The sequence below is a fragment of the Chrysemys picta genome, chromosome 17 (genome assembly GCF_011386835.1).
Source record: "Chrysemys picta bellii isolate R12L10 chromosome 17, ASM1138683v2, whole genome shotgun sequence".
Lineage (NCBI taxonomy): Eukaryota > Metazoa > Chordata > Testudines > Emydidae > Chrysemys > Chrysemys picta.
The window spans coordinates 11295769-11321729 of NC_088807.1; the positions used below are offsets into that span (position 1 = coordinate 11295769).

General features: G+C 43.2%; 1 protein-coding gene across 3 annotated transcripts in view; it reads left to right on the top strand.

Moving 5' to 3' along the window:
* LOC112060585 (butyrophilin subfamily 1 member A1-like) overlaps window positions 1-25961 on the top strand; it is a 98755-nt gene that overhangs the window by 64084 nt on the left and 8710 nt on the right. For all 3 annotated transcript variants that reach the window (XM_065571442.1, XM_065571441.1, XM_065571444.1), the window contains 4 exons: window positions 3297-3317; window positions 6172-6192; window positions 20891-20911; window positions 25384-25404. In XM_065571442.1, the coding sequence (XP_065427514.1) occupies window positions 3297-3317; window positions 6172-6192; window positions 20891-20911; window positions 25384-25404 (84 nt within the window). The remainder of the gene's footprint in view (window positions 1-3296; window positions 3318-6171; window positions 6193-20890; window positions 20912-25383; window positions 25405-25961) is intronic.

Below are 25961 nucleotides of genomic sequence, written 5' to 3' on the forward strand. Positions count from 1 at the left end.
AGCCTGCTTCCCCAAACCTGTATATCTCCAGTTTCCTTGTGAAGCTTTCTTGCAATTTGAAATATTGCAAAACACTGTTTTCAGTCTGTCTATTCTGAAGGTTTGTCAAAGCTCAAATTCTTGGGGCATTGAAGAATGGCATGTTGGTGAGATCCTTCAGGCATTGTTACTGTTCTTTCTTTTTGCAACCTTCTGTTTCTGTTCTCCTCTGGTTCTAGTTTTCTTCTGACACTATGTCATGGTCCTTTAGCAGATATGGATTGGCTACAGAGTTTCCTTGTGAGCCAGGTACAAACAACCATGATCCAAACTCCATTTGAGTCAATAGAAGTCTTTCTATTGCCTTGGATGAGATTTGAATCAGGCCCTTGCTTGTTGAGGCACAAGAGGGACAGAAATCAGAGTTTAGACAGATCAAGGCCCCTTCCCTGTTTCCTAAAGTTAGACATTTAGAATAGTCAGTACAACCATAATCCCTATGGAACACCTCTCAGGAATCAGGACATCTTCCCTGGGTGCAGGTTTAACTAACAGCAGCATAGCCAGGGTGTACTAGGGTTTAACACCCCCAATGGAAATGTTGTGGCATCTGATGTATGTTTCAGCCCCTGTATATTGTTCCCTGTAAACTGTGAGCGTTTGTGGGGTGGGAGGATGGAGACGTGAGCAGGATGCAAAGGGGCTGTGAGAGGTCACTGTGGTGTCTGGGATTGGAACAAGGAGCAGGTAGGAACAGCTCTCCCCACCAACTCTCAATAGCTACCCATGCAGAGCACCCCTCCTATTCTCTAGACTTACTCCCGGTCACAGGAGGCCCAGCATGTCAAGTGGGGCCACCACCATTGGCCCAGTGCAGGGTTGGTACGCCCCCTCACATGATCGTTGAGATTGCCTGTTGGATCAGGTCACTGCAATAAGGGGGACTCAGGGCCTCTGGCAGGAGCCTGGTAAATACTTGGTCTAAGCCTCCCGAGCCTCCTGGCTGGAACATGTAATAGAAGTTGGGGGGCTCTGATCCACTGGGCAGGTTCCGACCGAGAGCCCTATGAAGCCGGAAAATTCCCAGTTAATGGTTCAAGGATCAGCTTCTTATACATTCCCTTGTCTTGGGCATTTACTCGGCTGGCAGTAGCTCGATGTACTCCAAACACCCCAAATACCTTTTCATATATATTGTTCAGGACAAAAAGTTCCTTTTCCACCATTGGTCTCACTGTGAGTTCCAGGTATCTCAGCTTATGTAACCAATAAGCTAAAACATTGCCAATTGATCTATCTTTGACAACAAGTGATTCTTATAGACCTAAACATCAAGTAGTGGTTTATTATGGCAGCAGTCACAAAACACATCTTAGAATAAACATATTACCAGTAGCCCCACTCTGCACATCTGGATACAATGTGTATGGGTCAGCATGCTCAGAGCAAGGGCTTACACACACTCCTTTACTGGTTACATATATTCTAACATTTGGTAATCAACTAAAGTTTAATATAATTACAGAGAACTTTCTAGTTTGAAAAGTAGAGAACACTAAATTTGTAGATACAGAACACTTTGGTTCCTAGAGAAAAAGGATACTGGTTGATATATGTATAAAAGAACTGTGGGGTTTAATATATACTCAAAGTTTATATCTCAATAAAACCTGAAAGAATTTAATGAAAGAAAGTAAAGGTGCATTCATAGTCAAAGGATTTTCTCCCCTGATTCAGGGCTAATGCAAACAATGGAGATGTGAGAACTTCTCAAAAACATCACAGAGTATTTTATAATAGAATTAGGCAACCTAAATATAAGGATCCATAGCAGCTCCCTCTACAATAATATTTCTTAGTAAATAGGTGCAAGGTGTAGAGGTACACTTGCTGTGAGAACCACGGCTCTGAAATGTTCCTAGAGATTGTGTCACTAAAATCTCACCAATAATAATGGAAGGGTAGCAATATTTATTTCTGCAGTAAAAGGCTCCCCCTTCTGCATTAACTCTAAGAAAACTCCAATTGACAACCTCATACATATGTATAATAAGAAATGTATAACTCAAAATCCAAAATCTTGGACCAGCTTTTGGGCTCAATTATGCAAGTTCAAATACAGAATTATTCCAATGACTGCAAAACATTTTTCTGGAAACATACAACTGCAACTCAGGACAGATTCTGTAACTTTGCTTCCAACTATCAATAAAATGGCTGAGTTGGACAAAAAAAAGGACCCAAATGTTCAGTGTTTATTTGAGAAAAAAAATCTATTTTGGATATAACTCTGTGAAAGTCAATAGACTTAATCTGTATTTAAACTTATATAACTGAGAGCAGATTCTGACCTACAGTTTTGTTTTCGGAGGGCTTTTTTTCTCTCTGATTAGATATGGAATATTTTAGTAATATGTTTAGTGCATCAACCTCTGTTACTGGATTTCTCAATGAAATATATTAAAATAAAAAATGAATATGCATAAAATATATTATTCTTTTGGAGGCCAAACCCTTAAATTCTGAGTATTTACACTCACCCAGCACAGAAGTTTAAAAGGACAATTCACTTGTTTTGAAATAAAAACCTTTTGAAAACCTTATGCAGACAGGCCTGGGAGCCATGCCTCCTTCCCTCCCTCCCTCCCCTGCCCCAAATTGAAATGTGGGGATAGCAGAGCTGTGCATGGCAAGATCTAGATATTGCTGAGCAAACAAGGAGGAAAGTGAAGAGAAGTCAGGTTGGTGGGCTGGACTGAAGCAGAGGGGAACTAGACAGGAGGTAGTGATGGGGCAGTTATGAGCAGACATAGGCAGAGGCCACAGATTCAGGCCAGTAAAAAAATATGGCATATCCTGCAATTGTTGAGAGCTCAAAGGACTTTGACTGGTGCTATGCCTGAAAAACATTTTTCAGAATGCCTTTGGTTTTCATAAAGTGTAGCAGGGAGTTAGCCCATACTGAATTTCTTTAGGCACTGATCTACTTATATCTTGTTAACTGCTTAAAATCCTGCTCACACCACACCGATACTGATTCCCTGTCTTTGAAATATGAAGCAAATGTGCATAATCTTAGGCTGCTGTTATTCTCTTACCGGTAATGATCAGGAGGCAAAAAGGGAGTCATTTTTAATACCCAAATTGTCACAATGAAAAAGGAGAAAGTTCTGAAAAATGCATCTGCCAGTGATGATACAATAGGGAGGGCCTGGCCAAAGATTTTGGGTTTGGGCTCCAGAACGAGCTGCTTCTTCATGGCAAGGTAACAAATGAAATGTTGACACAGTAATTGAAATGTCGTTTTTCTCTTGCAGAGCAACTGCAGAAAACAATAGGTATGTGCTCCGTTTTTTTCACCTGAATATTGTTCCTTACCAGAATAATGCTCTGAATAAGTTTCTGGCTCTCCCCCTCTCCTCACCTTCATCTCTTTCCTCACTGCACCACTGGCCATGAGAATTGAGTTTAATTCATTCCCCAAGCAAACCAGCTGATGACAATTTCAGTGTATCTTAGGAATGCACAAAGATCAATTCCCTGATTGATTTGAGCTGTAATGCTGCAAAACAGAAAGCTTGGAGACTCTGATTCTGGCCATTATCTTCATTCTAATTGTAAAACTAATCATAGGGTAAAACAAGCTGTAGTCGCCTTATATGGAAAATAACCTTGAAACATAAAACACAGGTATGTCTGTCTCAGATATTCATGCATATATTGTCATTACATTCATGTGGGTCATAATGAGGAGAGAGGGCACAAATACCTCTGCCTTAAACCGTCTTATTCAATATTGGTGGGATTTTTCGACAGCCTGAGTGTTGTAGGAGCACAAGTTCCCTGGAAAGTCTCCATTTCTCGCTCACTTGGGTGTTTTTGAAAATCCTCCTCCTTGCCTGTGGGATACTATCGGCCCCAGCCTACAGCAGTGCTATGTGCCAGACTTGTTTATGCATTAGGTCTAGACTATTCAAATGGGGCCAAGATGGGAGAAGTGACATCAGTCATTTCTTCTGGATTTCAGTCGGTATGAGGTGCCTAGGCACTTTAAAACATCCAGCTAGGTGCTTATCTGCACTTTGAGATGCCTAAATGCCTTCAATAATCCGCCTCTGCTTCCTAAGAAACCCCATCAAGGCTGCCCTCCCTTTAGGCTCTGCCAGTTTCTCTGGGCAGGGACTGATTCTCTTTCCTGTTCCCAAGGAGGGATTTCCTCTCATCCCAACCAGCCTCCACCGGAGTAGCTCAAAGCATACTCTCAACAATAATAAATGAAACAACCTACCAAATTGTGAGGCCCAGAGTATTATTGTCTCCCTTGTAAACACGGGGAAAGTGAAGAATAGGAAGCTTTGGTTGCTGTCCTAAGGAGATATGGGAATTTATGGCAGACATGGGAACCCAGTTCCCCTCAATCATTGTGTTGTCCATTAGCTATAGCAGTCACACTAACATTGCTTCTTCCATTTGGAAAGTTCCAATTCTTTTGAAATCCATTTTATGTACAAGAGGGAATACAGATCAAACCAGGGGTGTCTCTCAAACCTGTGGAAATTTTAACCTTAAGGGAGATACTGGGCTGTGTATGATTTTCCTTTCCTTCTCTCAGGAATCAGATTAATAACCTATGTCAGTTGGGTTATAAAATTTAGTATAAAGAAGAACAGGAGTACTTGTGGCACCTTAGAGACTAACAAATTTATTAGAGCATAAGCTTTCGTGGACTACAGCCCACTTCTTCGGATGCATCCGAAGAAGTGGGCTGTAGTCCACGAAAGCTTATGCTCTAATAAATTTGTTAGTCTCTAAGGTGCCACAAGTACTCCTGTTCTTCTTTTTGCGGATACAGACTAACACGGCTGTTACTCTAAAATTTAGTATCTTGCCCTAGCCAATGCTAATGGATTTTTCAAGGTGTAAAATTCTGTCTGTGCTAGATAAAAAATTGTGTTTTAAAACGTGTTAGCTAACCCATTTTAATGAACATCTTTGAAAACACTATAACTCCAACTTCGGTTGGTGTCGGCGCTTCCAATCCTCCCCTTTGTTACCTGGGGTTCTTTCAACCCAAAGCTCTTAGTAACTTTTACTCTGTGTGAGGTGGTGTCAGGAAATACATCAAGGGAGACACAGCCATCCAACTGATAGATGGCTGGCACAAACAGGGCAACACAAGAGTGCTTTCACTTAAAGCTAAACTTTACTTAGTCTCAAGCACTTACACATGTCCACAACAGGTTAATAAAACACCCTCAACCCTCGATAATTACTGAAGCTGAGTGTGGCACTGTGACAGGCTTCCGCTGGCCAGACTTCCGTCTGCCGGTGTGGACCCCAAGATGCATCCGGAGGGAGCATCCCTGAAGAGTCCCTTCTGAGAAGTCCAGCTACCTTAAACTTTCCCCCCTTATTTCTACATTAGTAATACAATGACATATCCCTTAAAGAAAACTTGCTAAGCAAGCAGTTTTTTAAAGGTCAAGCAAGAGGTTTCCTTCTGATCAATTTAACCAGATGTGGGTTTTTTTCAGAGTGTTCACGCCTTGAGACCCTGTCAGACACATTATAGACAAGCATCAAGTTTTTCTAAAATGCATATATCAGCAATTTTACCATTTTTATCAGGAAGGATGTGGGGTCAAGCTGCGCTGTCTGTGGCACCCAACCCCCCCTCCCCTCTTGCCTTGGTTATGCTAAGGGCCACTGCATGACCAATTTATGGACTGCTGACTTGACAACTTTTAGCATTAAGCAATAGTGAGTTTAGGCACTTTACTGGTTTCCAAAAATCTCCCTGTACACCTTGACAGAAAGTCCTGTCCATTTGCTGGATCAGAGAGAAGGCCCTGAGTCGGTGTAAACTCCAGCTGTTATAACAAAGGTCCTTTCTATTTCTGTTGGCTTCAGTAGAATCTAGTTTAAATTAGCATATGGGAGCCTCCCCTGGATGTGGGGCCTCTCTCGGGGTGTGAATTTGCTCAGTAACCCTCCCCCCCCCCCACACACACACTGTCCTTAGTTCCTGCTGGATTGTGGTTACCCTCTCTCGTGGAATTACATAAAACCCCTGGCCCAATAAGATTCAGAAATTTAATACATTAAAATCTCATAACTATAAGGGAGAAAATTGCCATATCTGTCACAATGTTAGCATAGTTAGTAACTGAAATTTTTGTTCTTTTCTTGCAGAGCAACTCCAGAAAGAAATTGGTATGCAGTCTATTTTTTTTCTGCTGAATTGTGACCTTTACCAAATTGAGACTCTGAGAATGAAATGAATACTTGGAGCTCCCCCTTACCCCAGCTCCTTCTCTTTCCTAAATATACCAATGGCCATGAGGATTATGTACAATTAATTCCCCCAGTTAAAAAAAAAAGGCTAACAATTTCAAGTTATCTTAGGAATGCAATCAGATCGATTACCTGATTGATTTTAGCTGTAAAGCTGCATAACTAAGGCATGGAGACGCTGTTTCTGGTATTATCTTCATTCCAACTGTGAAAATAAGCATGGGGTAAAACAAGTTATGGCTGCCTTACATGGAAAGTCACTTTGAAACATAAAATACAGGTACTTCTTTCAAAGACATTTGTGCATAAATTGCCATTAAATGTATGGTCGTGATAATGAGGAGAGAGAACAAGTTGCTTTGCACCCAATGTTCTTATTCAGTGATTGTGGGATTTTAACCCAGTCTGAGTGATTTAGCAGCACAAGTCCTCTTGAAAGTCTGTGCTTTTCAATGATTTGGATGTTTCAGAAAATCCTACTTTTTGGCTATGAGCTACTAATTGTAATGTTAGGGTTGATACTGCCTTGTGTATGAACTTTCCTTTCCTCCTTCTCTCAGGAATCACATTTCAAATCATAGAATCATAGAAGATTAGGGTTGGAAGAGACCTCAGGAGGTCATCTAGTCCAAACCCCTGCTAAATCATCTCAGCCAGGGCTTTGTCAAAACAGGTCTTAAAAATTTCTAAGGGTGATGATTCCACCACCTCCCTAGGTAACCCATTCCAGTGCTTCACCACCCTCCTAGTGAAATAGTGTTTCCTAATATCTAACCTAGACCTCCCCCACTGCAACTTGAGACCATTGCTCCTTGTTCTGTCATCTGCCACCACTGAGAACAGCTGAGCTCCATCCTCTTTGGACCCCCCCTTTCAGGTTGTTGAAGTCTTCTATCAAATCCCCCCTCCCCCCCACTCTTCTCCTCTGCAAACTAAACAAGCCCAGTTCCCTCAGCCTCTCCTCATAAGTCATTTGCCCCAGCCCCCTGATCATTTTCGTTGCCCTTTGCTGGACTCTTTCCAATTTGTCCACATCCTTTCTTTGGGGCGGGGGTAGGGGGCAAAACTAGACGCAATATTCCAGATGTGGCCTCAACGGTGCTGAATAGAGGGGAATAATCACTTCCCTTGATCTACTGGCAATGCTCCTACTAATGCAGCCCAATATGCCATAAGCCTTTTTGGCAACAAGGGCACACTGCTGACTCATATCCAGCTTCTCATCCACTATAAATCCCAGGTCCTTTTCTGCAGAACTGATGTTTAGCCAGTCGGTCTCCAGCCTGTAGCGGTGCATGGGATTCTTCCATCCTAAGTGCAGGACTCTGCACTTGTCCTTGTTGAACTTCATCAGATTTCTTTTGGCCCAATCATCCAATTTGTCTAGGTCACACTGCACCCTATCCCTACTCTCCAGCATATCTTCTTCAGTTAATGAAGTAGACCACTACATAGTACTTCTTTTTCCAATGCTGCACAAGGGGGTGGGGAGGAGAGGGATAACTCAGTGGTTTGAGCATTGGCCTGCTAAACCCAGGGTTGTGAGTTCAATCCTTGAGGAGGCCACTTAGGGATCTGGGGCAAAATCAGTACTTGGTCCTGCTAGTGAAGGCAGGGGGCTGGACTGAATGACCTTTCAAGGTCCCTTCCAGTTCTAGGAGATAGGATAGGATAGGATATACACAGAGAACATGAAAAAATGGGTGTTGCCATACCAACTGTAACAAGAACAATCAATTAAGGTGGGCTATTACCGGTATCAGCAGGAGGAAAAAAAACTTTAGTAGTGATAATCAGGATGGCCCATTTCAAACAGTTGACAGGAAGGTGTGAGTAACAGTAGGGGGAAAAATTAGCATGGGGAAATAGTTTTTACTTTTTGCTTCATCAGTTCGGGTGGGAGTCCAAGCTTTTTTTTTTTTTTGCTTCAGCAAAAATGGTAGAGCCAGCACAGCAGGGGGGGTGTGCTCAAAATTTTTTTGCTGATAGGGGTGTGTGATCAAAAAAGTTTGGAGACCACTGCTCTAAGGTGCCACAAGTACTCCTCGTTTTTTCTTGTGCATCTAGGCATTTGTCCCTCTTAGGTTAGGAGTTCTCTCTCCTTGCCTCAGGGGTCTTACGGTAATAGCTTTTAGCATTCCTGCTGCATCTGTTAATAACTTCTAAGCTAATTTCTTGATTTTCAGGTTTGGTCAGTTACTTCTGGTTTTTCTGTCTCACCAGCTCAGACTGCTTTGCTATTTCAATAGCTGTGTATAGGGTTAGGTCTCTTTTTATCTGAAGCTGCTGTGAAAGGGTTTTGTCTGTTAACCCACTAACCAGCCTCTCTCTGATATTTTCATGTTTTACAAAATCAGTTTTCAGCCAATCTATTCAGAGTTCTTATAAAACATTCAATATTTTCCCCTGGTTCCTGACTTCCCTGGTGGAAACATGCTCTTTCATAAAACACATTTCTTTGAGGGGTAAGGTATGCATAATACATAGCCAAACCCTTACATAGTCATCTTTCTGACAGTCTTTAATAAAGTAAAAGGATTTAAAGATATGCTCTGCCAGCTTCCGCATAGCATAAAGTAGAGAAGAAACCTGTGTATCTCCCATTTCATTGTGAAGCTTTTTTACCATTTGAAATCTTGCAAAACTCTGCTTCCAGTCTGTCCACTGTGAAGGTTTGCCAAAGCTCAAATTCTCTGGGGCATTGAAGAGTGGCATGTGGATGAGATAATACAACATTGTTTGGTGTTCCTTCTGTTTCTGTTCTCCTCTGATTCTAATTAAGAACACCATGTCATGTTCTGTTCGTAGGTACGGATTGTCCACAAGTCTTTTTCTTCTGAGTCAGGAACACAAGAGATGCATCAAATTCCTTTCTGTACCTCACCTCCTTGGAGATCCAAGTACTGACATTAGAGTAACCGGTCTGTAATTGCCAGGATCACCTCTACAGCCCATTTTAAATATTGGCATTCCATTAGCTATCTTCCAGGCATTGGGTACAGAAGCTGATGTAAAGGACAGGTTACAAACCATAGTTAATAGTTCTGCAATTTCACATTTGAGTTCTTTTAGAACTCTTGGGTGAATGCCATCTGGTCCCGGTGACTTGTTAAGTTTCTCAATTAATTCCAAAACCTCCTCTAGTGACACCTCAATCTGTGACAATTCCTCAGATTTGTCACCTACAAAAGACGGCTCAGGTTTGGGAATCTCCCTAACATGTCTCCCTTTGTATCCAGACCTGATCTCACAAGACTCGCTCCACCCAAACCTGGGCTCCCTGCATATGATTGCCTGGAATCTGCATGGCTGAACCCTGCAGAATGAGCTTGTTCAGAACAGGTTCACAAGATTCTCCTGGGCAGCAGGAAGCCTTCCACAAGGTCAGCTTACTGTGCAAAGTTCTCTGGTCTTCAGCTCAGGGAGTCCTGCCAATGCAAACTTCAATCCAGCTTATCTTGGACCACCTTTTATTGTTGAAAGAACAGGGTGTAGCCCTTTCCACTCTAAAGGTCCACCTGACAGCCATTTCAGCATTCCACCCAAAGGTTGACAATAGATTGCTCTTTTCACATGAAATGGTGATCCGTTTCCTCAAAGGTCTAGAGAGGACATTCCCGCAGATAAGAGAACCTATCCCTCCATGGACTTGAAGCTTGTCCTGTCAAAACTAACAGGGTCACCCTTTGAACCGCTGGTGATGTGCTCTCCGCTACACCTTTGGTGTAAGGTAGCCTTCATGGTAGCAATTACTTTGGTCAGGAAGGTTTCAGACATTCAAGCCCTCATGGCAGAGCCCTCCTATACAGTTTTCTTTAAGGACAAGATACAGCTTTGACCACACCTGAAGTTTCTTATGAAGGTTGTTTCCCAATTCCATTACAACCAGTCAATCTTCCTGACAGTCTTTTCCCTACACCACATGCAATAGAGAAGAGCAACACCTGCATCCCAGGACATCAGACGTGCTCTGACCTTTATATTGAAAGGACCAAACCATTTTGTAGGTCACCACAGCTCTTCATAGCAATTACTGACAGAATGAACATGCTTCCTGTCTCTGCCTAAAGGATTTCATCTTGGGTCACATCCTGCAAACGAATGCGGTATGACCTCATAGGCATTCCCCCTCCATTGAACTTAACTGTCATCTTCATGAGGTCCCAAGCCTTTTTGGCAGCATTCCTAGCCCAGGTCCGAATCCAGGACACATGCAGAGCAGTGACTTGGTTCTCGGAGCACACATTCTTGATGCAGTACGCCATAATGCAGCAGGCTAGAGACAATGCCCACTTTGGCCAAGCGGTTCTAAGTTGGCTTGTCTGTTATCGCTGAGGCCATTTCCGAGTCTACTGCTTGCTAGTCACCAAAATCTAAATGGACATTGGCAAGCACTTGAAGAAGAAAAACGGTTACCTACCTCTCTATAACTGTTGTTCTTTGAGAGATATTGCACATGTCAATTCCAAGACCCGCCTTGGAGAGGTCAGAAAGAAGAAAATGAGGAGTGTGGGCATGATGGGGCCTCCTTATACCAGCGCTATGAGTGCGCGGCACCAGGGGGCATCAGAGCCAAACTGACGGATACTTCTAGAGGGAAAATCCCCTATACCTGTGCTCGGGGTGCACACACATCTAAATTAGAATGACCATGTGCAACACACCTCAAAGGACAACAGTTACAGAGAGGTAGGTAACCACTTTTTTGCGGTGTGAATGGCTCACAGGAACCTGATATGCCATCAGCATACTGGCTGTGTAATTCTATCCTCCAGAGACTCAATCACACAGTTAAGTCTGTGAGGCCTACACCTTTGCAGCCTGTGGGCAGTGTGGTTAATCCTGGATAAAGTGATAACACTGGCCACTTATGAAACACCACATTTCCCCACCCATCCTATGACTTCTGAGAGGTGTTTTACCTCCTTGATCAGTGTGGGTTTCAGCTTGAGCCTGATGTCTGTCTTCTTATCCCATTCCCTCTCTGTTAGATTTTCTGTGAAATTCAGGCCAACTGTCTGAATATCGGTCTGCCAATTGTCGCTTTATAGTGACATCTCTAGGATTTTTGTCTGTTAACCAGAATCTCAGGTAGCTTAAGCAGAGTTTATAGAAGTGTTCCATACCCATTAATTTGTAGATTTCATTGGCCATGGCAATCCCCCCCCCCCCAACTCCCACCCAACATTTTATCATTTTCTTATATAACACTTAATTTGAAGGGAAACCTCAGCTTTAGGGAATGTCCTCCTTGTTCTGAACTCACCAAAACCCACTGTTGCATGATTCAGGAGTCAGTTTAAACCTTTACAACTAAGTGTGTTTGCACTATTCATAATCTTTATAGTGATTTTTAACAGCTTTGTTACTGGGGATTACAGTGGATGAGAAGCTGGATATGAGTCAACAGTGAGCCCTTGTTGCCAAGATGGCTAACAGCATATTGAGCTGCACTAGTAGGAGCATTGCTCGCAGATCAAGGGAAGTGATTATTCCCCTCTATTTGGCACTGGTGAGGCCAAATCTGGAATATAGTGTCTAGTTTTGGGGCCCCCACTACAGAAAGGATTGGAGAGAGTCCAGTGGAGGGCAACAAAAATGATCAGGGGGCTGGGACAGATGACTTATGAGGGGAGGCTGAGGGAACTGGGCTTTTTCAGTTGGCAGAAAAGAACAGTGAGGATGGATTTGATAGCAGCCTTCAACTACCTGAAGGGGGGGGGCGTTCCAAAGAGGATAGATCTGGGCTGTTCTCAGTGGTGGCAGATGACAGAACAAGGAGCGATGGTCTCAAGTTGCAGTGGGGGAGGTCTAGGTTTGATATTAGGAAACACTATTTCACTGGAAGGGTGGTGAAGCACTGGAATGGGTTACCTAGGGAGGTTTTTAAGGCCCAGATTGACAAAGCCCTGGCTGGGATGATTTAGTTGATGTTAGTCCTGCTTTGAGAAGGGGGTTGGACTAGATGACCTCCTGAGGTCTCTTCCAACACTAATGTTCTATGCTTCCATATCTGAATTTTTAAAATAACACAAATTGTCAAATATGGGGCACACTTGGAATGTAGGTAGTCAAAGATCATTAGTCAAAGATTAACCCAGAACATTACCAAATACAGAAAATAAATTTTCATACATTACTCTACAGATCTGAAGACTGGGGAAGTGACTGTATCTCGATGCACTCCTGACTCCAAAACCCCCTTTTTGTATATACTGTTGAAGACAAGAAACTCCTTTCCACAATTGATCTAACTGAGTTCTAGCCCAGATATCTCATCAATAAGCTAAAGACATCTGCAATTGAGCTGTCTGTGAGAACAAATGAATCTTATTGACCTAAATATCAAGTTCAGCTTTATTACAGCACCTCTCACAAAACACATAGCAAAAATTCCTTGTCCATTACTACTAGACCTGCTTTGTGAATGTGGAAACAATTACTGTGGATCAGCAGGGTCAGAGCCAGGGATTAAACACTCCTTCACTGATTAAATATATTCCAACCTTTGGTAACTTAGGCTTGGTCTACACTAACCCCCCAAATTGAACTAAGGTACGCAACTTCAGCTACGTGAATAACGTAGCTGAAGTTCGAAGTACTTTAGTTCGATCTTACCTCGGTCCACACGCGGCAGGCAGGCTCCCCCGTCGACTCCGCGGTACTCCTCTCGTCTAGCTGGAGTACCGCAGTCGACGGCGAGCACTTTCTGGTTCGACTTATCGCGTCCAGACAAGACACGATAAGTCGAACCCAGAAGTTCGATTGCTCGCCGCCGAACTACCGGGTAAGTGTAGACATACCCCCACTAAGATTTAATCTAATTATAGAGAACATTTTAATTTGACAGGTACAAAGCCCTAAATTCATAGATACAAAACACTTTGGTTTATACATAAAAAGAGATTTAGGTTTATATCTGTATAAAATAATTGTAGGGTTTAATATCTAATCACAGTTTCAAGTATCAGAGGGGTAGCTGTGTTAGTCTGAATCTGTAAAAAGCAACAGAGGGTCCTGTGGCACCTTTAAGACTAACAGAAGTATTGGGAGCATAAGCTTTCGTGGATAAGAACCTCCCTTGCATCTGAAGAAGTGAGGTTCTTACCCACGAAAGCTTATGCTCCTAATACTTCTGTTAGTCTTAAAGGTGCCACAGGATCCTCTGTTGCTAATCACAGTTTATATCTCAACAAAACCTGAAAGAATTTCATGGGGGAAAGAAAAGGTGCAACCCTAGTTGAACAGTTTTCCCCCCGTTGAATTTTCAGGGCTAATCCAAAAAATGGAGGTGTCAGAGTTTCTCAAATAGATCACACAAAGTATTTTATATTAGAATTAGGCAACCTAAATATAAGGATCCATACCAGCTCCCTCTACAATAAAGTTTTCTAGAAAATAGGTGCAAGGCACAGAGGTGTAATCATTGTGAGAACCACTGCTCTGAAATGTTCCCAAATATTTGTCACTAAAATCTCAACAGTAATAATGGAATAGGAGTAATATTTATTTCTGCAGTAAGAGGCTATCCCTGCTATCCTCACTCAAGGAAAACTACCATTGACTATCTATCTATACATCTATCTGATCTTTGTTATGCAAGTTCAAATACAGAGTTTTTCCACTGATGACAAGACTTTTTTCCGGAATCACACAATTGCAACTGAGAGCAGATTTTGTCCCTTTGCCCTCAACTATGAAAAAACATGACCCAGTTAGACAAAATATAGGGTCCTATTTTTCAGTGTTTATTTCAGAAAAAAAACAAAACAAAACAAAACTTCCTGTGGATATAACTTTGTGAGAGTGAGGGGACTTACTCTGTACTCAAACTTATATAACTGAGAGCAGAATTGTCCCCAAGGTTTCATTTGTGGAGTGCTTTTATTCTGATTATGTATGGAATACTTTAGTAATATATTTAGCAAAACAGCCTTTACTATTAGTTTTCCCAATGAAAAGAATAAAAATTTAAAAAGGAATATGTAAAAATGTTGTTTTCTTTTGGAATCTGAAACCTTGATGAAAACAGTAAGTTCTTCTTCAAGTGCTTGTTCATGTCCATTCCAATCAGGTGTGTACGTGCGCATGTGCATGGTGGCCAGAAGATTTTTCCCATAGCAGCATTCATCAGGTAGGCCTGGGTGCCACTGGTAGTCGCGCCTTCATGGCGCTCAATATAGAGCCCTGCCGACCAGCCACCCCTTCAGTTCCTTCTTACTGCCAGTGACGGTTGGCTGGAACTTCCCGTAGCTCTTGCTTAGCAAGCACATTCTGCAGTTCTTTGTATATAGTTGTCAAGGTGCCTCCCCCACTCTGAACTTTAGGGTACAGATGTGGAAACCTGCATGAGATAACCCCCTAAGCTTAGTTACCAGCTTAGGTCTAAGATGCCACCACCAAATGATTTAAACAATAAACAGGGAAAGGACCATTTGGAGTTCCTCTTCCCTCAAAATATCTCCCCAGTCTTTATCCCCCTTTTTCTGGCAGGATTGGGACTGATTTACCTCCCACCAATTCCTGGTGAGCCCAGATCCAAAAAACCCTTGGATCTTAAAACAAGGAAAATCAATCAGGTTCTTAAAAGATGACTTTTTATTAAAGAAAAAGGGTGAAAGGAATACCTCTGTGAGATTAGCATGCAAGCTACTCTCACAGACAACAGATTCAAAACACAGAGGATGTCCCTCTGGACAAAACCTTAGTTACACAAAGAAACCCAATTTGATTCTCCCTCTATGCAAAAAGAAGTCACAAAAGAAAATAAACATAATCTAATGCATTCCTTCTCGAAACACTTACTATTAAGAAATGTTAGATGGCTGATTCCTGGATCCTTCACCCAGCACAAACTTTTCTGAACAGACAAAGACTGATTTCCCTCCTCCCTCTTTTAAAATATCTGATCTTCTCATTGGTTCCTCTGGTCAGGTGTCAGCTAGGCTATGTGAGCTTCTTAACCCTTTAGAGGTAAAAGAGGAGTTAACCCTTAACTGTCTGTTTATGACAATAGTTTACCTTAGTCATTAGTAATTAGAGTAATTAGTAATTAGAGTTGTTTGGGGTCCCCACCATTTCGATTCCCTGGAGCCGTGGTATGCCACGGTCCCTGGGATTTAAAAACTGTGTGGCCTGCACAAAGCGCAAACCAAAGAGTGATCCACAGTCCTCGTGTTACGATGCCTAGGGGAGGGTCACCAAAAGGATCTCTGTAAGATCTGCCATGAGTTCCGCTCTAGAACTCTTAAAGAAAGGGAACAGCGGCTTAAAGTGATCCTCATGGAGGCAGCTCTATGCCCCCATTTGGACCTGGGCCAAAGGGACACAGCTCCTAACAGAAGTACTGGGAGCATAAGCTTTCGTGGGTAAGAACCTCACTTCTTCAGATGCATCTGAAGAAGTGAGGTTCTTACCCACGAAAGCTTATGCTCCCAGTACTTCTGTTAGTCTCAAAGGTGCCACAGGACCCTCTGTTGCTTTTTACAGATTCAGACTAACACGGCTACCCCTCTGATACTTAGCTCCTAACACTTTCTCCTCAACGTGGAGTGCCCCAGCACTGTCGTTAAGCTCGGTGCCGAGAAATACTCATCCCAGGGTGCTCGGCACTGGCATGGCACCTCCTGAGGCCCACCAGAGCGCAGGCACTGATCCCACTCGCCGGGGCCTCAGAAGAAAAAGAAGTCAGACAGTCGCTCACCTCCGGCTAAATCCAGAGAAGTAAGAGCACAGGCGGGCCACAACTCCAGATCCCCTATTGGGGCCGCATTGACTCCTGCCCAAGCGAGGCAATTGAGTCCGGGCCCCCCACGGTCACTTGTCTGTATGGTCAAGCAGCTACCTCTCCCTTCAATGCCAGAAGCTTTCAAAGCTGCTTGGGACCTGCTGCACCCGAGGAGGGAGTAACCTTCAGCACTGGCGTCCCACCCTGCCCCCAGGTGCAGTCAAGAGGAAAGCCGGCAATGATGTCCAGTCACTCACCCTCTCCATGTTCTTTGGCACCAGCCCACTTGGACGGAGAACCTACTCGCTCCCCAAGTTCTCGACGCTCGAGGCACCAAAGCTTGGCTCCTCCATGGTCTTCAGTCTCAGAGACCTTGGAGTCAGAGTCTGACTCCTACCGATCTAGGAGGAGTAGGAGCTGAAGATCAAGGTCAGAGAGAGAAAGGTGAGAGCCCCAAGTGTGGCCACCACAGTGGCAGAATCCACCAAAAGCCAAAGGTGGCCTCAGGCCTATCCTGGACCTGTGAGAATTCAACAAGTTTGTGAAGAAACTCAGATTCCACATGGTCTCCTTGGCCTCCATCATCCCCTCACTAGATCCAGCAGACTGGTATGCGACCCTTGACTTGAAGGATGCATATTTTCATATCACAATCACTCTGCCCCACAGGAAGTACCTCAGGTTTGTGATCAACAGTATAGACTACCAATTTACAGTCCTCCTGTTCGGCCTGTCAGCAGCACCTCAAGTCTTCACCAAGTGCATGGCAGTTGTATTGCCATACCTCAATGACTGGCTGATCAAAGGCCTCTCCAGGACCCAAGTGGAAGCTCAGATCAGATTAATCAGAACCACCTTCACCAGCCTGGGTCTACTTCTAAATGAAGCAAAATCAACTCTGTCTCCCATCCAGAGGATAGAGTTTATAGGGGCAGTACTGGACTCGACCCAAGCCAGGGCATACCTGCCAGAGGCAAGGTGTCAGGCCCTGAATGATATAATTTGAGGCCTCAGACAGTTCTCCACCACTACAGTGAGGAACTGCCTGAAACTTCTTGGACACATGGCACAGCACGCCAAACTCAGGCTTTGACCGCGTCACTGTATCGCTCAGCCCGGGACAGCTTAGATAGGATCGTGACCCTGCCTCTCCCGGTCCTTGACTCCCTCCGGTGGTGGATCGATGCTCAGGAGGTGTGCTCAGAGGTTCCCTTTGCCGCTCCACAGCCATCTCTGTCACTGGTGACAGATGTGTCAAACTTGGGCTGGGGAGCTCATCTGGGAAACCACAGGACTCAAGCCTCCTCCGCCCCAGATTTGAAAGTATCTTGTCCCCTTATTGGTCCTTTGGGTCAGGTGTCAGCTAGATTACCTGAGCTTCTTAACCCTTTACAGGTAAAAGAGGAATTAACCTCTTATAAGGTATGCTACCCTTAGTTGTATGTTTATGACAGACACTCAATTAAAATGCTGCCCAACTCCATTGGTATGTACTTGGTCAGAGGGCTCATTCACTCCCCTTGGCCACTGCATCCATACCACTGTTTTTAGGCACAATCTCGAGCAGACCTGTCATGTGTTCATACACTGAAGCTGGAAATGACACCTCCCAGCTACTATGCAGATTTCAACAAATTCAGAAAAATAGTAGTCAAGGTCCCATGCAGAGACCAATTAGAAAGAAAAGGGGTCAAAGGAGGACTGGCAGTTGTTAAATGGTGTAATTCCAGAGGCTCAATATCAAGCTATTCCAATTCAGAGAAGAGCCAAAGGAGACCAATGTGGCTGCACAAGGAACTTTTTAGTTGTCTAAAAACTAAAAGGGATACACACAGGAAATGGAAGGAGGGGAAAGTCACCCAGGAAGTATACATGGGAATAGCTTAAGTGAGTAGGGACAAGATCAGGAAAGCCAAGGCCAGGAATGAGTTACAGTTGGCAAGAAATGTTAGCAACAACAAGAAGTGGGGTTTCAGACAAAAAGAAAATTCAGGGATGATATGAGTCCATTGCTCAGTGAAGAAGGTGAGCTGGTAACAGAAAATTATAAGAAGATGGCACTGTTCAATGCCTACTTTGCTTCAATCGTCACACAAAAAATAACATGTGACTTGGTGACTAGCCCTAGATAATAAAGGGGAAGGAATGCAGATCAGGATAAGTAAAGAACACATCAGAGATATTCTGACTAATTTGAATGAATTCAAGTCAGCAGGGTCTGATGCTACTCACCCCAGGATGCTGAAGGAATTAGCTGAAGAAATCTCAAAGCCACTGGCAATAATATTTGTAAATTCATGGATGACAGGAGCGGTCCCAAAAAACTGGAGAAGGTACAAGGTAGTGCCCATATTTAAAAAGGGAGAAAAGGAAGAGCTGAGTAACTATAGAACAGTCAGCCTGACATTGATAACTGGGAAGATATTAGAGCAATGTATAAAATATTTAATTTGCTAATACCTGGAGGATGAAGGAATAATCACTAGCACCAAGCATGGATTTACTAAGAATAAATCATGCCAAAACAGTTTGATTTCTTCTTTGACAGGGTAACTAGTTTTGTGGATAGGGGAAATGTGATGGACATAATCTATCTGGACTTTAGCAAGGCTTTTGACACAGTCCCACAAGACATTCTGACAAGTAGACTGGAGAAATGCGGGTTCAGTGAAATGACCATTAAGTGGATAAATAATTGATTAAACAATCACAAAGTGTATCTATTAATGGAATGAGTGAAAGGAGGTCCCAAGTCGGGTTCCACAGGGATCTATTCTGAGTCCGGTGTTATTTAACATCTTTATTAAAGACGTGGATATATGAATAGAGGGCATACTGATCAACTTTGCAGATGACACAAAGCTAGGAGGGTTTCAAACACTTTGGAGGACAGAGCTAAAATTCACAGGGATCTGGATAAATTGGAGAACTGGGCTATAGACAACAAAATGAAATTCAACAAAGACAAATGAAAAGTGCTACACTTAGGAAACAAAAACCAGAAATGGGGGATAACTAGCTTGGCAGCAGCACTGCTGAGACAGATCTGGGAGTTGTGGTGGATCACAAACTCATCATGAGTCAACAACATAATGCTTTTGCAAAAAAAAGCAAATGCAATTTTAGTTGCATTAACAGACGCATAGCATGCAGGTCATGGGCGATAACAGTAGAAATCTACTCAACACTGGTTAGGCCTCAGTTGGAATTCTGTGTCCAATTTTGGTCACCCATATATAGAAAGGTCGTAGAGAAACTGGAAAGGATCCAGAGGCAAGAGACAAAGATGATTAAAAGGATGGAATGCGAATCATAGGAGCAAAGGGTGAAGGAACTGGGTATGTGTAGTTTGGAAAAGAGGAGATGAAGAGGGGAAAGGATAACAGTCTTCAAATCATAGAACCATCGAATATCAGGGTTGGAAGGGACCTCAGGAGGTCATCTAGTCCAACCCCCTGCTCAAAGCAGGACCAATCTCCAACTAAATCATCCCAGCCAGGGCTTTGTCAAGCCTGACCTTAAAAACCTCTAAGGAAGGAGATTCCACCACCTCCCTAGGTAACCCATTCCAGTGCTTCACCACCCTCCTAGTGAAAAAGTTTTTCCTAATATTGAATCTAAATCTGCCCAAATGCAACTTGACATCATTACTCCTTGTTCTGTCATCTGCTACCACTGAGAACAGTCTAGTTCCATCCTCTTTGGAAGCCCCTTTCATGTAGTTGAAAGCTGCTATCAAATCCCACCTCATTCTTCTCTTCTGCAGACTAAATAATCTCAGTTCCCTCAGCCTCGCCTCATAAATCATGTGCTCCAGACCCCTAATCATTTTTGTTGCCCTCTGATGGACTCTTTCCAATTTTTCCACATCCTTCTTGTAGTGTGGGGCCCAAAACTGGACACAGTATGCCAGATGAGGCCTCCCCAATGCCGAATAGAGGGGAATGATCACGTCCATCAATCTGTTGGCAATGCTCCTACCTATACAGCCCAAAATGTCATTGGCAACAAGGGCACACTGTTGACTCATATCCAGCTTCTCATCCACTGTAACCCCTAAGTCCTTTTCTTCAGAACTGCTGCCTAGCCACTTAAATCTGTCATATAAAAGATGGAAAACAATTGTAAGAACAGTAGGACAATGGGATAAAATGCCCAGAGAAGTCGTGGAAGCTCCTTCACTGGAAGTTTTCAAAAGGAGGCTGGATAGCCATATGTCTTGGATGCTTTAGACAAAACCAATTCCGCATCGTGGCCGGGGTTAGACTAGATGATCCTTGCGGTCCATTCTAACCCTAGTGTTCTATGATTCTATGTAGAAGTACCGAGTGTCACAAAGGACGTACAGGAGTGCAGGGAATCTATGCATTACTTTAGTTTGGGATCTACAGCACATTTTGCATATTGAAAGACTTGTATTATTTTGAAAGAAAAAATATGTTTGTTTTTCTGACAAGCTTAAGAAACAGAACATTAGGTTTACTTTGCATTTTGAGTTTAGTGTTAATCAGACTGAGCACAAATTACTGGTAGATTGTAGGTGTCACTATAATACCTTAAACAAACTCAGTGTTTAATCCTTTGTCAATAAGCATTCTGTGGTAATGGGTGGTTGGGAGAAGAACATGTGTAAATTGGAGTCAGTGGGGTGTGGGCTGGTTCTCCAGTTTTGTGAGATCACAGGGCCTTTGCTTTGTTTAGTTCTGAAATGCAAGACTCTGAGTAGTTAGTAGATCTGGAAGATGAATCAAGAGTTGTGTACAGGAAAGGAGATGAAAGAGAAAAGTGGCAGTTGATGATTGGGGAAGTCTGCAGAGACAGCTCCCTTAATGAAGTAAGGTAAAACCTGTTCACCAAATTTGTAATTGAAATCACACTTTTCTTTTGCAGACCAACTCCAGACCGAACTTCGTAAGTTCTCTTTGATTTCTCACCTGCTACTATCCTTCAGAATAATGTTATAAATCAAAGCAGATAATTCTTCTGTTGATTTTATCTTTGACTGTATGTAAGAGGCTGGCAGAAATTTTCTATGAGGTTACTATTTTCATGGTGTATTTTTTTTTCATGATATGGTGTGTGTTAGTAATTGGTGAAATCATTTTGAGTTGCTAAAATTTATCTATTTTAAGTGTTGCACTCTATAATGTCAGATTCTGAGCCACATTGCATCTTCTTCATGCTGCACTAACTACACAAATGTCCCCAAAAATCAATGGATCTGAGCTCTAGGAGTTTCATTATTCCTTCTCCCTACACACAAAGTTTCACTGAGAGTTCTTTAGCTGCAGCTCCGGACCGCTATTACAACCTTGAGCCCAGTGATTAGGGCACTCAGGTGAGAGGTGGGAAACGCAGGTTCAAATCTCTAATCCACTACAGATATAGGGTAAGAACTGGGTTGCCCACATCCTGGGTGAGTGCTGTAACCAGGGGCCCTGGTTAGACATGGCTTTTCTGTGTATGTAGGAGGATCTTGAGCTCAGAAGAGCAGTTACATTCTTTGTCCATTTTTTAACAAAAGAACAATTCTGTTCCAAGTAACCCTGTGACCATCTCTGCTAATTTCCATAGGAGCTATTTGTGCTTATCTGAGGCTGAGTGTAGTCTATTTGTGAATGCTGAAACATTGATTTGTTTGTCAGAAACACTGAAGGAAAAATATGGTAGGTATGGGATTGCCCACTGGTTTCACCCAAATAAAATAAAATGAAATAAACAAAAGTATAAATAAACAGAAAGAAAAGAAAATAAGAGAAAACCTCTACAACTGAAAAAAATGTAATATATTTCTTAGCTCAGAAATGTCTTTTACTGCCTAGGGATCACATTTTTTTTGTTATACTTACCATTTGTTGGGCATCTCCCACTTCAGAGAGCTTTCCCCTGATTTTCAGAAGAGTGAGCTCCCACAACTCCAAATTAAGTCAACCGGAGATATACGTTGTCTGGACACAGGAGATCTCAAATTACATATTAACAATCTGTATACACTATTGAAAATTTACTTTGAGATGTGCAACAGCAAAAGGGAGCTACACTTGGCTTGGCCTTGGCTACACTTGCAGCTGTTGTGCAGCGCTGTGAGGTAAACCTGTCTTCATACAGCTGAGTAGGGAAAAGCGCTGCAGTCTGTCCACTGATAGCTGACAGCACAGTGGTGTGGCCACACTTGCAACATTTGCAGCAGTGTTGGGAGCGGTGCATTATGGGCAGCTATCCCAGCATTCATGTGGCTGCAACGTGCTTTTCAAAATGGGGGGGGTGGATTGTGACAGGGAGTGTGGGGGGAGAGAGAGTGCTTTTTGGAGCATGTCAGCTCTCTGTTGTGCAAGATCCGAACTCCCAGCCCCCTGCTCATTCATTTACTCACTCGAAGCAAGCTGCAAACTGTTTGCTTTTCTCTGTGGTACAAGCTTTGAAACCGACACTTCCGCATTCCTGCAGCCGGTCACAACAATGGAGAGGATTGGCCACTTGACAAGGTGATTAGTACAGCGCTGCAAGCGTTTACACTCACACCCGTGAGTCTTAGCCACTCCGCTGCAGATGTTATTCCTCTCGGAGATGTGGAATACCTGCAGTGGTGTACCCAGGGAGATACAGCGCTGTAAGTGCCCTACCAGTGTGGACGGGGAGTGAGTTACAGCACCGGGGGAGGCTTTACAGTGCTGTAACTTGCAAGTGTAGCCAAGGCCTTAGACTCTGAACAGGTCTTTCTATTTTACTGTGGGGTCATGTGGGTACCCATAGCAATGCCACTGACTTGAAGGTATAAATTGTCCCCAAATCTGAAGTAGTTGTGGGTGAGGACAAAGTCACAAAGCTCAGCCACCAGGCGTGCTGTGGCCTCATCAGGGTTACTGTTCCTGACAGCTTGTAGTCCATCCTCATGTGGAATATTGGTGTAAAGTGCTTCTACATCCATGGTGGCCAGGATGGTGTTTTCAGGAAGAACACCAATGCATTGAACTTATACCTTCAAGTCAGTGGCACTGTTATGGATACCCGCATGACCCCACAGTATGCCAACATTTTTATGGCTGACTTAGAACAACGCTTCCTCAGCTCTCGTCCCCTAGTGCCCCTCCTCTACTTGCGCTACATTGATGACATCTTCATCATATGGACCCATGGAAAGGAGGCCCTTGAAGAATTCCACCTGGACTTCAACAATTTCCACCCCACCATCAACCTCAGTCTGGACCAGTCCACACAAGAGATCCACTTCCTGGACACTACAGTGCAAATAAGTGATGGTCACATAAACACCACCTTATACCGGAAACCTACTGACCACTATACGTACCTACATGCCTCCAGCTTCCATCCAAGACACATCACACGATCCATTGTCTACAGCCAAGCCCTAAGATACAACCGAATTTGCTCCAACCCCTCAGACAGAGACAAACACCTACAAGATCTTTATCAAGAATTCTTAAATCTACAATACCCACCTGGGGAAGTGAGGAAACAGATTGATAGAGGAAGATGGGTACCCAGAAATCACCTAGTACAGGACAGGCCCAACAAGGACAATAACAGAACACCACTGTCCATCACATACAGCCCCCAGCTAAAACCTCTCCAGCGCATTATCCACGATCTACAACCTATCCTGGAAAATGATCCCTCACTCTCACAGACCTTGGAAGGCAGGCCAGTCCTCACTTATAGACAACCCCCCAACTTGAAGCAAATACTCACCAGCAACTACACACCACACCACAGAAACACCAACCCAGGAACCAATCCCTGTAGCAAACCTCGTTGCCTACTCTGTCCCCATATCTACTCTGGCAACACCATCAGAGGACCCAACCACATCAGCCACACCATCAAGGGCTCATTCACCTGCACATCTACTAATGTTATATATGCCTGTTATATATATATATATATATATAGGGGGAGGGATAGCTCAGTGGTTTGAGCATTGGCCTTTTAAACCCAGGGTTGTGAGTTCAATCCTTGAGGGGGCCACTTGGGCATCTGGGGCAAAATCAGTACTTGGTCCTGCTAGTGAAGGCAGGGGGCTGGACTTGATGACCTTTCAAGGTCCCTTCCAGTTCTAGGAGATGGGATATCTCCATAAAATGCCAACATGTGCCAGCAATGCCCCTCTGCCATGTACATTGGCCAAACCGGACAGTCCCTCTGCAAAAGAATAAATGGACACAAATCGGACATCAGGAATGGTAACATACAAAAGCCAGTAAGTGAACACTTCAATCTCCCTGGTCATTCTGTTACAGATTTAAAAGTCACTATCATTGAACAAAAAAACTTCAGAACCAGACTTCAAAGAGAAACAGCAGAACTAAAATTCATTTGCAAATTTAACACCATTAATCTGGGCTTGAATAGGGACTGGGAGTGGCTGGTTCATTACAGAAGCAGCTTTTTCTCTCCTGGAATTGACACCTCCTCATCTATTATTGGGAGTGGACTACATCCACCCTGATTGAATTGGCCCTGTCAACACTGGTTCTCCACTTGCGAAGTAACTCCCTGCTCTCCCTGTGTCAGTATATAATGCCTGCATCTGTAACTTTCACTCTATGCATCTGAAGAAGTGAGGTTTTTACCCATGAAAGCTTATGCCTAAATAAATCTGTTAGTCTTTAAGGTGCCACCAGACTCCTCGTTGTTTTTGTGGAATAGTAGCTCTTTGAATAAAAAAAAAATGCTTTCTGTCAGATTCTGCAACTTCTTCATGCTGCTCTAACTACATGAATGTCCCCCAAAATCAATGGATCTGAGCTCTAGGGGTTTCCCCTAGCATTAGGGAACCTTTGTTTGGTGTACAGGCACTATACATGCTCCTATATCACCTCCTTCTGGCCCAGTGCAAGGTGTTTGTCCCGAAAAAGGGGGGCATGGCTCCGCATTCATACAATCTGTCTTCTGCACTACTCCAGGGATCTATTGGTAACGAAAACAGTTTAAAAGATCCTTCAAGCTGTTGTATTGGTCACAATTGGAACATCCCACTGCAGAGAAAGCTCAGAATTGGAGGATAGGATGCAAACAGAACCTTTCATTACTCCTTCTCCTTAACACCATTTACTTGTATTTGTTGGTACCACAGTAGTTTTTTCAAGACACCAAGGCTTTAAGCTGTAGCCAATATGGTGTGGTAACGGGGGCTGGGAGATGGGAATTGGTAAAAAGGAGTCATTGGGTGAGTCTGCAGTTATGTGCGAACACAGGGCTTATTTTCTTTTTTGGGGGGGTGGGGTTAGTTATGGAATGCAAGATTCTGAATTGTTACTAGATCTGGGTGATGGATCAGGTGTGGTGTGTAGGAAAGAGAAAACTGGCAGCTGATGATTGGTTGTTCACCAATCTCTAATGGAAACCGTACTGTTCTTTTGCAGACCAACTCCAGAATGAACTTGGTAAGTTCTCTTTCATTTCTCAACTGCTGCTATCCTTCAGAAGAATGTTCCGAAATGAAAACAGATATTTCTTCATTTCATTGCCTTTGCTCAATTCAAGGAGGGTGAATTACTTTGCAGATTTCTTTTAAACCCCATAAGGGAACTGTGATGAGTTTCTCTCACACCAAGTTGATTTATTGCCCTAGAATAATTGTATTTGTTTCCTCTGTGGTCTAAAATTGAAGGACGGATTTTCCAGAATCACTGGAAATTATGGACATTCCATAATGGTATGCCTCCTGCTCTGTTAATTTTATCATTGAGTGTTTGTAGGAGGCTAGCAGAAATTTTCTATGGGATTATTTTTTTTCATGATAGGATATGGTGTGTGTTAGTCATTGGGAAAATCATTTTGAGTTGATAAAATTATATCTATTTTAAAGGTTGCACATGACTGTGGAATAGTTGCTCTTTGAATTAAAAAAAAATGTTAGATTCTGATCCACATTGTAGCTTCTTCATGCTGCTCTTACTACACAAATGTCCACAAAGATCAATGGAACTGAGCTCTAGCG